Source organism: Medicago sativa, chromosome 3 (genome assembly GCF_051527215.1).
Source record: "Medicago sativa cultivar Bolivia chromosome 3, Bolivia_mono, whole genome shotgun sequence".
Lineage (NCBI taxonomy): Eukaryota > Viridiplantae > Streptophyta > Magnoliopsida > Fabales > Fabaceae > Medicago > Medicago sativa.
The window spans coordinates 62,729,485-62,742,452 of NC_140751.1; the positions used below are offsets into that span (position 1 = coordinate 62,729,485).

General features: G+C 31.1%; 2 protein-coding genes across 2 annotated transcripts; both read left to right on the forward strand.

Moving 5' to 3' along the window:
* Positions 1-901: 901 nt before the first annotated feature.
* On the forward strand, positions 902-5,962 carry LOC146938999 (HSP20-like chaperones superfamily protein). Its single transcript, XM_085752831.1, has 5 exons — positions 902-1,050; positions 1,130-1,278; positions 1,365-1,413; positions 2,450-2,592; positions 5,641-5,962. Exons 1-5 carry the CDS (start codon positions 1,002-1,004, stop codon positions 5,725-5,727), a joined length of 477 nt encoding a protein of 158 aa, XP_085608957.1. The 5' UTR covers positions 902-1,001; the 3' UTR covers positions 5,728-5,962.
* Positions 4,289-5,962, forward strand: LOC146939000 (uncharacterized). Its single transcript, XM_085752830.1, has 2 exons — positions 4,289-4,973; positions 5,641-5,962. The coding sequence occupies exon 1, from the start codon at positions 4,431-4,433 to the stop codon at positions 4,965-4,967; it is 537 nt and encodes a 178-aa protein (XP_085608956.1). The 5' UTR covers positions 4,289-4,430; the 3' UTR covers positions 4,968-4,973; positions 5,641-5,962.
* Positions 5,963-12,968: the final 7,006 nt, after the last annotated feature.

A 12,968-nucleotide genomic window follows, 5' to 3' on the forward strand; every position in this document is an offset into this window, starting at 1 on the left:
ACCATCTCAGTCACATCACTTTCTCACTTGAATAGTTCTACCACGACGGAAATTCGACATGAACATATTTAAGGTGGAGATCAAGCAGTCCCCTCAGCCTTGTTATCATGGTCTTCATCGTAGCAATTGTATTTTTTGAGCATATCGACGATACTGGGTTTGGAATGTGAGTTGAGAAACTTGGTTTAACCGTCGTCGGCATCGGTGAGGTTTTTAAAATTTGAGAGGCCTTGTTTTTGAAATGTTTCAAAGGGATAGTTATTATGTATCTCTAAACACTTATTGTCTCTTTGCATATGAAAAAACACTTATTGTTTTTCTATATATTGGTTTTGAAGTGTGCTATGTGATGGAATTGTATACAAACTTGATTGTCCCTGTGTTTTGCTCCTTATGCAGACATGACATTGAAGAAGGTGGTGATGGAAATATTGTACACAAACCATGTGCATAATAGCTCCTTATGCAGTATGTATTGTTACAAAAAAGAATAAAGAAAAAAAAAAAAGGTTCAGGCGCTTTGGAAATTCTCGAAATATGTTTTCGCTGTATATATCATCGCTAAGTATTTGTACAATCTAACATTTCGATATTACCAATTAAGTTAGAGTACACAAACAAATCAAAAATATAATTTTTTCAAACAAAAAAAAATCAAATATATCTAAAACTAAAAATCCTCTAAAAAATCTAAAAATAAAATAAAATAAAATAAATGGAATAAAACTTGTGGATCTTGTTAAATTAAATAGAAAATAAGATGTTTCCAGAATCAATAGAAATGCAACTTTCCTCCATTTAAGATGCCTCCATTTCTACCTGTTCAATACATAGATATCTGACACGTGGAAAAAACAAAAACCAAGGGTTGATATTACAAGTTGAAAAGAAGCATTTGTTTACCAGAAAATCACTACGCTCTTCTTCTTTCTTTCTTCTTCTTTTCACCATCATCGATACTGAACACAGAAGAAGAAGAAATCAAAGACGAGTTTACAAAAATGGCAGAAAAATTGGCACCGGAAAAACGTCATATATTCCTCCACAACGGTACTTTTTTTTCCATCTTTCCAATTTCATTCCATTCCATTTCTCTTCAATCAAACTAACCTATTCTTCTTCAATTTAGGTCAAAAAGTGTTCGAATGGGATCAAACCCTAGATGAGGTCAATATTTACATCAATCTTCCTCCAAATGTTCATTCCAAGCTATTTTACTGTACGATTCAGTCCAAGCATATTGAACTTGGTATCAAAGGCAATCCTCCATTTCTCAATGTAACCCTAATTTCACTCTCCTTTAATTTTTTTTGTTGCATAATTTGTCATGATTGTTGCTCATTTGATTTGATTTGATTTTTCAGCATGATCTTACTTCCCCTGTGAAGACAGATTCTTCTTTTTGGACTTTAGGTATGCATAAGTTTTTGCTTTAACTAATATATTCATATTTGTGACTGTTTTTGTGTTATGAATGATGATAAGTTGGTTTTCGAATTAATTGGGGTAAGTTTTTGTTTATGAAATTGAAAATGAAATAATATGATAGTTTGGGTTTGGTTAAGTTTAGTTCGTTGGTTTTTTCTTAGAAAGGTTTTGATTACGAGAAAGTTGTTTGGGGGACAAAGATTCTATCTTGGAAGGTTCTTAAAACCAAATCAAGAGGATTTCATTTATGAAATAAATCAGCGGCTTGAGGATCCACTGAGTTGTTTGGGGGTGGTAAGCGATAAATAGTTGGTGGGGAACAGAATCAAATTGTTTAATAGTGTAAATGTTGGAGCGTTTTGAACCTGGAGGCTGGATTTAGCGTTTCTGTTCTGAGAATTTTTTTAGAGGTGTATTGGAATGGTTGTAGGATTTATATCAGATCGAAGATCAATGATGGTGCTAAGCTTTCTTTGTTTGGAACTGAATTATTCTCTCGAGTGCTAGAGAGATTTTGGTGTTCCTCTTCTGTAATTTTAAGTTCATAACTTGATATGCCTGTGGTCTGCCTTTGTATCATTGTGGCTGGTTTGGATTGGATGGAAACTGCAGAATTTAGCACTGTGCACCAATGAGACAAGGCTTGCAATCTTCTGAGGCATAACCTGCAGAACTTTGCAGCATATGAACAAGTTTTGGGTGATTGAGGTCCAGTCTTGTGGTGGGTTGAGAGTGACCTTGCTTGGTATAATCGATTTTCAGTAGTATTATATGTGTTATCAAAAGCTAGAAAGCTCTGTTACTTTGTTTGGAAAAGGAAACAGGTGGTGATTAGGAAGCTTTGTGTATTTAAGGTTTATATGGTGATTAATGTTGTAATGATCCTGTACTAGCTCGCTGTAATCCTTTTATCTACACTTTGTACACCTTGTACTTAGTGTAGTTGTTAGTAATATTATTTGCCTTCTCAAAAAAAAGTTATGTTCGCTGATTGATTCTGATTTTCGAACTTGAACTGCAGAGGACGACATAATGCATATAACTTTGAATAAGAGAGACAAGGGTCAAACATGGCCTTCTCCCATATTAGGTCAAGGTCAGTTGGATGCTTACTCTACCGATCTTGAACAGAAACGCCTCATGCTTCAGAGATTTCAAGAGGAGGTAAGGTTTACTTTCAATGTAATATTTTTCGTGTGATGGGATTAGGAAGTCGATCCATTTGCATTTTATGATGTCTTTAGTATATGCTTCTAAACAACCTTTGTCTGAAACTTGATTCTGATACTCTTTTGTTTAACTTTAACCCTGTTCATTTCCCGCTATATCATCTTGAGTTCCAGTTACGATCATTCCTTTGTGATGATAATAATTTGTGTACTTAAGCTCTGTTTGGCAGTTTGAAGGGGAGGGTAGGGTTATGAGTGGTGAGAAATATAGGAAAAAATGGAGAAATCTTTCACATTTTTTGATAGAGTATTGCTTTAGAGGACTGTAAATTAATGCTTATAATTAATATATTTTTAATTTGAAGAATATTATAACAACATAGATTGAATTTGAAAAATGCATATAAACCCTCCGAAACCCTCTAAAATCCTCCTCCAGTATATGTTTTGAGCTCCCCCAGATTAGGGGTATTTTGTATTATGAAGAAAACTAAAGCCCTCAAAGCCTTTCCCTTTCCAAAACTCTCTATTCTTTCCACTTGTTCCTTTTTTTTTTCTTTTCCAAAGCCCTCCCCTCCCCTCCAAACTTGCAAACAAAGTCTTAAGGGCTAAGGCAATACAAGTTATACAATTGTTGTATATCCTACACGCTGATGAAAAATAATGAACTTTGTTTGAGTAATACTATTCTCTATGATGAAAACCCCATACGAAATGAAAGAATATCAACGTGTCTGTTGTGAATCGATAACCATACATGTGGTTAACAAAATGATTCACCTAATCACAATATGCCACCTCATTTTCTTCACTGTCTTGCAACCATTCTTTCATAAGCTTTAGCATTTTCCATTTTGTTTCAAGTATTTGTTGTATTACTAGTCAGTATGCTTATTATATTCATGTATTGCTATTGCATCTGTTTGTCTAGCTGCTAAGCTTTGTTTCTCTATATCCAGAGTATATTCATTATGGATGATATCCATATTTTATACCCTTTTTTTTCAACAAACTTGGTCAAGACACAAGGAAACAAAGTTTCTTTTATTGTGTTATTGAATTGTACTTTAGATTTTAAACTGTCAAGGCTGTTACAAATGAATTCACCGTTTTTTTTAATTGTTGATATTATTAGCTTTTACTTAAAATTTGTATAATATTGACACGAGAGGGGGATCTGATGATTCAATGGACTCGGTCATGATACGAAGGGATGTGTCTGAATTTGGTTGATTCTAGTTCCTTGCGGATAATTTAAGTTCCTCTATAGTACACCCTCTGGTCACTATTATAAGCAAAACTTTGCATTTTAGATACATTCAATTAATAATGTATATGGTCTTTATTATAGACTACATACATCATTTAATGAATGAATCTAAAATGCAAAGTTTTGCTTATAATAGTGACCGGAGGATGTATATAATAATTGGGTTGGTTGTATACAATGGCCTTAGTAATGGTTTAACATAATCATATGTAAATTATTAAATGATTTATTCAACATAAACTATATCTTAAAAAATTAAATCATAAACTATATATGTGGTCCATATGTATAATGAAGATAAGGATATCATACACTAATAATCAATTATATGGTGAGGTGACAGGCAAGGCAACATGGGCGCAGTGAGCCAATACAAAATACTGCCCAACTAATCCAAGAATATTTTGTAGTTGTACAAGATTCCGCCTATTGTTTGCTTTTATTCACTGTCCCATACTCCATTTTATTAATACATTATTTTAATAAATAAGGTAGTTATCCCTTCTAAACAGGGTAGAAAGAAACACATGATTGGTTGATTGGATTCATTCAGTATACTAGCTATGGCGATGAACTTGTCAAGAATCACCTTGCGGCCATTCGAATTGAGTGACGTAGACGATTTCATGTTAGTAGCAGGTGATGATAGAGTGACAAACTATACTAGACGGAAAAGTTTTGTTTCAAGGGAACAGGCTTTGTGTTACATCCAAGATGTGGGCATTCCTCACCCTTGGACTCGATCCATATGCATTGACAATCAAACTATCGGATTCATATCAATTTCTCCAGCTGGATCTGGTGACGATGATGATAGGTGTAGGGCTGAGATTGGCTATGCTTTAGCTGCTAACTATTGGGGTCAAGGTATATGCACCCAAGCAGTGAAAGTTGCTGTATCACAAGTTTTCAAGGATATCCCTGATTTGGTTAGGATACAAGCTTTTGTTTCTGTGGAGAATCAAGCTTCTCAGAGGGTCTTGGAAAAGGTTGGGTTCCTTAGGGAGGGTATACTCAGAAAGTATTCGTATGTCAAAGGGATAGTTAAGGATGTAGCTATTTTTAGCCTTTTGTCAGAGGACGCTCATTCTCTACAGTAACCATAGGTTTCTAATCTCTTTTAAGTCACTTTTACTCATTTTTTCTTTCTTTTAATGTGGTGATTACTGTGGGTAGACACGGTTGATGTTAAGATGGAAATTCTGCTTAATATTAAAGATTACCTACACTTTGTGCAGTTTGGCAAGTTGGTCTGCTCCCATTTATTGTTTGTTTCTTCTCACCTACAGTTGTCAACTTTTTTTGAATATTATTAGCATGGGTTGTGTTAACCAATTTGCCATGCTCATGTGAAGGAAGTCCTTGAACTTGACAGATAATTTCACTATAACTATTTCGATATTAATAACTTCTAACTTTGTTGATAATGGGAATTCCGAATTGATGTATTATTATCATTTTGTTTTGGACACCACTGGAATTATTCTCCTTTTAAGGTGAATTATTGTTAGATTTTTACCCTCCCCCAACCAAAAAAAAAAAAGTCTTTTTGATGTTAAATTACAAATTTACAATAGTTGCTTCTGAATTAATTTGGCTGGACCGCTGGATTCATATTCAATGGTGAAGTTAATAACTGTCTGTAGCAACAGTTATAACTTGTGTTAGATTACCATAGTAACCATTAATCACATTATATTCTATGGGTTAAAAGTTAGATATTGTTATTGCCTCTATCTACTATTTCTATTGATTATGTTGTGCCTTTTGCAGAACCCGGGTTTTGATTTTTCACAAGCTCAATTTAGTGGGAACTGTCCTGATCCGAGGACCTTCATGGGTGGAATTCGATCAGATTGATCTCTGCCCCAAGAGTTTGTATTTGCCTACTGTAAGATGATAATCAGAGTAATGAGCTGTGTAATCCCTTTGGTATCTTCCTTGTTTGATGCCATTTAATAATTAAATTAAAAAGCAATCTTAACACACTCTAATAACAACAGACTTTTGGCATCCTCTGGTATGTTAATCTTTCGACTGCCCTTTGTTGGCATTTAAAGTTAGATATGTATATAAAAAAGGTATTTTAGTAAGATATCATTATTCTAGACTGATATATTACCTATTTTGATTTGAAGTCCTATGGATCACCTAGCCAGATAAAACTTGTATGAAACATTGTTTGGCCTGCATTCTTTATGAACACCGTCTTTTAAATTTGCTCCTAGGCATTGTATTCTCCCCTCTCAACTGAGTTTTCACCTTATGCCAAGCCTCAGGAATCAAACTCATGAGGTGTCAAAGCCCCTTACCATTTGGATCAACAGCATGTTGGTTACACTCTTTGAAGAGAAAAGAACATGCATTTTTTTTTCCTTTACATTCCAAGTTATGTAAATGGTTGTAGAAATATTTTTAGAAAATAATATAAAGTTGCCTATGTTATTTAAGGTTGTGTTTAGGAGTTAATCACCAAATTGGTCTTTGACCATATAGGCGGTCTGAAATTAGTACCTAAGGTTACAAAAATTTAAAATAACTCCGGGTCTCTTAAATGTACTCAAGTTAGTCTATCTGTAATATCTCTTGACCTGACACAGTCTGAACTGCTGATGCGGCCACTAAACGCCCTGTTGAACTTCAAGTGGACTCATTGATGGGGGAAAATACTTCCATGACATAGCTTGTGTGCCATTGGTGCCATTGGGAAAATCCTAGCCATTGATGTGTGTGGATGTGTGTGGGGATGTGTGAAAATCCTGGCACACAAGCTATGACACCAAAGTGGAGTCCTGGATGGGGTTATCATGTCATATGCCCAATTTTGGAGTCTAAAATGAAAGTCTCCCTCCAATGGTAAAATCCATAATTTTTTTTCGAAAACTCTTTTCTCCCCTTTTCTCCTTTGCACTCTCCCCTCTTCTTCTTTCATGACCAATTTTTTTTTTTGTTTTTCCTTTTCTTTATTTTTGTGTTTTAAGTTAATCTATCTTAAAAAATTCATTAAAACCCTAAATTTGAAGAGACTATTGCCTTGGTATGTCACTGGTTTTTACAGTGTTATTGGTTTATTAGTTTAGTGTCATTGGTTGGTAGTTAATGGATAATAGTCTGTATTGTTGATTTATTGTCTAGTTTTATGTTTTGATGTTCTGATATTGCCTTAGAATACGGTTGGTTTTAGTGCTACTAATACTACCTTATATTTTGCTTGAATTTGAGAACAAAATGTTGAAGACTGAAATGGTAGTAACTTCGGTAAGTGACTACATATAGGGACCAGAGTCATAATAAGTTATCAAAGCGACAGGTCAATATGTCAAAGTCATTGCACACCACAACACACACATGGTTATATGTTGATTATGCCTAACACAGAAAATGATTCAACCTAAGAAGAATGAAATTGCATACCAAATATAGTACTCTTTATATTGATCACCTAAAACCTAGCAAAATTGCACTCTTAAAGTTCAGTCAAACGCTGATTGCAGAAACTATCACATTCCACCTATGCATGCATTCATTATGCCATTTTATACAATTATATGAAAATTAAAAATTTAAAAAAATGAAAATTAAAAAATAATAGAAATTGCTATATATTCATTCCAATTAGAAATTGGAGTTAACAAATAAATAACTTTCATTGACTAAAGACTAACTTTGAGTAACAATGTTGATGAACCACGTGCAGCAACATTATTCAATATTCTGATATATAATCTGGAATTTCTGGCTTTGATGCACACTTTAGTTTGGTTCTTTTATGAAGAGAGTGGTACATGACGTTAATGCTCCATTTTTTCCGTCAGAAGTTTACACAAATCTTTCTTCTCCAACACTAGTTCAAAGAGGGTTTAGGCCAACGAATATATATATATATATATATATATATATATATATATATATATATATATATATATATATATATATATATATATAGGACATATCTTATGAGAATGATGAGAATAGTTTTCAGCCTTTAGATTAAAATAGACAGTTTGGATTAAAATCTTTATTTTAAATAACACATGTGGATCTCCACACTCTATCCAATCTTGTGAACCATTCCAATTCTCATCTTCTCCAATCCAAACCGTCACTGCTCTCCACACTTTCTGAATCTAAACCTGTAATTTTCGCAAAGACTTGCAAACATCTTTGAATCGTCCCTTGGCATCGTAATAAACATTGGAATCATGAGATTTTATTTTCTTCTTCCACTTCCACTTGTTAGACATCGTAAATAAAATAGGGGAAGTAATTGAGTGCCTGTCTAATACTCTCATCAAATACACAAATTTACCAATTGATAGATTGACATTGAGATCCATACAATTTCAATTCAATTTTAGTAGTTTAAAAAACAATTTTATTTCTTTTTGGATTGGAGAAATTTGAGAATTAGAAAAGGGGAAATTGATGTTACATTTACAATCTGATGAAGGTGTTCTGGAGATTTACAATCTGATGAAGGTGTTCTCGAGAAGAGAGTGAAAAAAAATGGTGGACGGGAGAAGATGAAACAATAGTGACGGTTTGGATTGGAGAAGATGAGAATTGGAATGGTTCACAAGATTGGATAGAGTGTGGAGATCCACATGTGTTATTTAAAATAAAGCTTTTAATCCAAACCGTCTATTTTAATCTGAAGGCTGAAAACTATTCTCATCATTCTCATAAGAATAGCATTCTCATAAGATATGTCCTCATATATATATATATATATATATATATATATATATATATATATATATATATATATATATTGAGATTTACTAGAACACACCCACTAGTTTTTACGGAAGTGTTTTAGCAAGTTATAACTAAAAAGTTAATAAATACACTTTAAGGTGTATGATGCTATAACACACCTTCTAAAAAAACAAGTGGGTGTGTTCTAGCAAATCCTATAGGCATTTGCTAGAATACACCTACTTATTTTTTAGAAGGAGTATTTTAGCAAGTGAATAACTAAAAAAAGTGGTTAAATACACCTTAAGGTGTAGCTTTGCTAAAACACTCTCACATAAACGCCATGTTGGTGAGGATGGTACACCACTTTGTTCACTTTGTTAAGGGTTTTACTATGATGATACTCATTTGAACTTGCAACTTGCACCCCTTGTGAGGACAAGGACGAACCTATGTAGAGTATTGTCAATTGTGGGTGCAGGTGCCTCCACTTTCTTTTCAACAATATTTCCTTGATAATACTAGTGCATTCTCCTATTTATAGTTTAACAGATTTGGTCCCTCCACGGGGGCGGATCTAGGATTAAATTATTAGTGGGGCTATTTTTTTTTTTTTAAAGAAGTATGACTAAAATTTTGATGAAATAAATTATACAAATAATAACATTTGTATTAATCGTAATAAATCGTCAATCATTTTGTTCCTTGTGTAGTATAGTTGTTTATATTTTAGTGAATTTAACTTTCTAATTATAATTTAAATGACATCATAAAAACGATAAAATAATTTAAATAAATTCGGAGTAAAAAATCTCAATCCAAAAATGGGTCTCCCATTTATATATATATATATTTATAGATTAGATAATGCATGACATAAGTTGCAAAATAAAATCTTAATATATATATTCAAATATAATTTATATTGTTTATATTATTAACTAAAAAAATTAAGAAAGAAAATTGCAAACGAGAGGAGAGTTGAGAGTTGAACTTGAAAAAAATTAAGAAAAAATGCAAAAAGTGAAATTCGGAGTAAAAAATCTCAATCCAAAAATGGGTCTCCCATTTATATATATATTTATAGATTAGATAATGCATGACATAAGTTGCAAAATAAAATCTTAATATATATTCAAATATAATTTATATTGTTTATATTATTAACTAAAAAAATTAAGAAAGAAAATTGCAAACGAGAGGAGAGTTGAGAGTTGAACTTGAAAAAAATTAAGAAAAAATGCGAAAAGTGAGAGTTGAACCTGAAGAAACATGAACCTGAAACATTCAAGTTTGTACTCAAAACTCACACCACCAAGCTATGGCTGTAGAATTCTATATGTTACTAAATACAAGCTATATATTATTTAAGATAGGCTTTGTATAAAAAAAAAAAAAAAAGGTATGGGCTGGGCGTGGGCTGGTGTGGCTATTGCCACACCCTGCCCTACTCAGGTCCGCCCCTGTCCCTCCATCATATTCTTGAACTAAATTTGGTCATGTGGTATATTTTAAATTATGTGATAAAATTTCCTTAAAAATTTCATTTAAAACTATGATATATTATTTTAGACCAAATATTTGATGGAGGGACCAAAACTATCAATAAGTATTTTTTTTTGGACTAAAAATATACTTTGTGTCAAATAAATTGGTTCTTAAACTAAATTTAATATTAAACTAAATTGGTCCTTAAACCAAGTTTATTTTTTTCATAATTGGTCCCCCTATTTAAAATAATATCACAGTTTTGCATAAACTATTTTTGGTGAAAATAAGAGGACCACAACTGCAATTAAGTTTAATATAAAATTTTGTGGAATAAATCATAAATTCAGTTTCTAAGTTAACATATTCTCTCCAATTTAGTTCTTAAACTATATAAATATAATAAGTAGTTTATTTTTTTGACTAAAAATATAATAATAAACCGTCTATAAAGTATAAGAAATATGTCAATATTTTTTTTTTCTTTGTCAAAAAAAAATGTCTTTTTTTTTTTTTTGAGTCTTAGAAATCCGTCAATTTAATTTCAAAGGTATATGAAAATTCTTCAATTTAGTCTCTAACTACTTAATAACAAGGATTGATGTATATTGACTTTTTTTGATAGGGATGAATTTTATATATTTCAAAGACTATTTATTATATTTTTTTACAGAACTGTTTATTATATTTATATAATTTAAAGATTAAATTGGAGAATGTATTTATATTTAATATGTAATGTTACAAATATATATTGTCCTCACTACTTAAATTTGTTGGATTCGCCCTTAGTTTATGAGTTGAAGATGAGAAATTGCGAAACATTTTTAATTATAAAGAAAAGAACGATGGAAATGACAAAAAAGGATTCCATAAAAAATATGACAAATCAAGAATAATTTAATTAAGGAGAAGTTGTTATGGACCTGGGAAAATATTAAATGAAAAAAAAAAAGATTCAAATGATAAACATGTGATCTTATCTTCTTGGCCTAATAAAGAACAATTGTCCATAGTTTATTTAAGTGGTAAGAGACTTACACTTGTTAAGTAAAGTAGGTGGTTAGGGATGTGTTCTCTAACTCTTGCGTACAAAGAAAATTCAGACATGGAAAATTTGTACCTATAATGTGGTAATCCTTCCCAAAAAAAACGTGGTAATTCAAATTCTCTACTTTGCTCTCTAGTAATTATGACACATAATTATTTTGTACAATTTTTTTTAAAAAAAAAACTATGAATAAAAAAAGAGAATAATAATTTTAACAAATTAACTTTTTTTTTTAAGCAGCTTAGTTGTAAGAATTTCACTCCTTAAGATAAAAAAAAAAAGTGAAAAATCTCGAGTTTAAACTCTGAACCTGCATATTGCAATGTTTATATCAACTGATTTATACTTACAAAGATTGTAACAAATTATCTTTAGTAAGTACTATTAATGCATTCATCGTTATCATAAATATAAGTTAAGTGGAAGATATTGTTTTGAGAGTGATCACATAATACTTTTTTAAAAAAAAACATGATATCCGACGTAAAGACCGATTAATCTGAGGGTCTTACGTCATCCACTTGAAGGGACCCATAGACTAAAAAGAAGTACACAAGAGAAAATGAATACATTATCAATTTATCATGTAGCCGGCCGACCATGGAGGACAATTTTGTAGTAACCAATTACAATGAGTTCAGTACTCCATTATATGGTTATTGTTTTTCCAACTTAATTTTTTTTTATTTTCTAACATGTGTTCTACATGTCTGTTTTTTGTAATATTCATAGTACATAACACCATTTTATTACGTACGATTAGGATATTTAACTCCCAAAAAGGACCTTTGATATTTAACTCCCAAGTTGGGCTACTTTGATATAAAGTAAAACTCCAAAATTGAAACTTAGCTATATGTTCTTATCTTAACTTAATTTTAACATCCAATTTGGCACATTGTTTAACATCCTTAAAACTCATTTTCAATATTTAAGTTATGTGTTTATTTGTTTGAACCAAGTCACTATTTCTAGCGTTAGATTCAAACTTAATACATTTGATTAAGCTGATCCTATGTCATTTTATCCAAGTGTTCTTGCTTGAGTTGTTTTTGTTATGTTTGTGTGTTAGCTTTTTTTCATTTTTCTTTTTTTATAAAATCATTTTGATTTGATATACATAATTTACAGATTCTTAAGAAAATTAAGTATGTTATTTTGTGTTTGTTCAAAAGCTAATCCAAGTAACTTTTGATTTTCATCATAAGAATGTTTTATCCCTTAACAAAACGATTTAAGAAAAAAACTTATTCATAATGTGGATGGAAAATGTTCCAACTCATAGCCAATTTGATTGTACTATCGTTATTTTAATATTTGAATGAAGCTCTTATTTTCCTGTCAAAAAAAAAATTGATTTTTGAATAATCTTAAGACACAGGTCCTTAACTATCTTTATGTGTCAGTGTTTTTTATTTTTAAAATCATTTTGTTAAAGATAAATTTTATGCTGAAAATGAAAAGCTATTTAGAATAGTTTTTGAGGAAAATTATTGTTATTGAAAGGAGCAATACAAAATCTTTGTTTTTAATTTTAAACAAACACAAAATAACATACTTTTCTTAAAATCCAAAAAATTAACCTCTTAATTATTTATATAAAAGTTTTGTTGAGTATCGATACCGGGTATGCAAAACTAATTTAAAATTTAAATTTAATTACTTTAAAATATTAAATATAAAAATGGCATAGAATTAAATAATTAAATGATGAGCATGTATCAACAAAACTCCACGATAAATGAGTGTTTAGCAAATAAGCATTTATATATTAAAATCTAGATAAACATAAATGATTTCTTAATTCAAAATAATCTCCAAGCCAAAACTCTATAAATTAATAGAAGTTAGTGGTATCAATTGC

What these genes read in the sequence shown, in the direction of transcription:
- LOC146939000 (XM_085752830.1), top strand. Translation starts at nt 4,431, where the DNA reads ATGGCGATGAACTTGTCAAGAATCACCTTGCGGCCATTCGAATTGAGT.
- LOC146938999 (XM_085752831.1), top strand. Translation starts at nt 1,002, where the DNA reads ATGGCAGAAAAATTGGCACCGGAAAAACGTCATATATTCCTCCACAAC. An exon ending in TCATATATTCCTCCACAACG is followed by an intron (nt 1,051 to 1,129) that starts GTACTTTTTTTT and finishes TCTTCAATTTAG; the next exon opens with GTCAAAAAGTGTTCGAATGG. An exon ending in TTCTTCTTTTTGGACTTTAG is followed by an intron (nt 1,414 to 2,449) that starts GTATGCATAAGT and finishes CTTGAACTGCAG; the next exon opens with AGGACGACATAATGCATATA.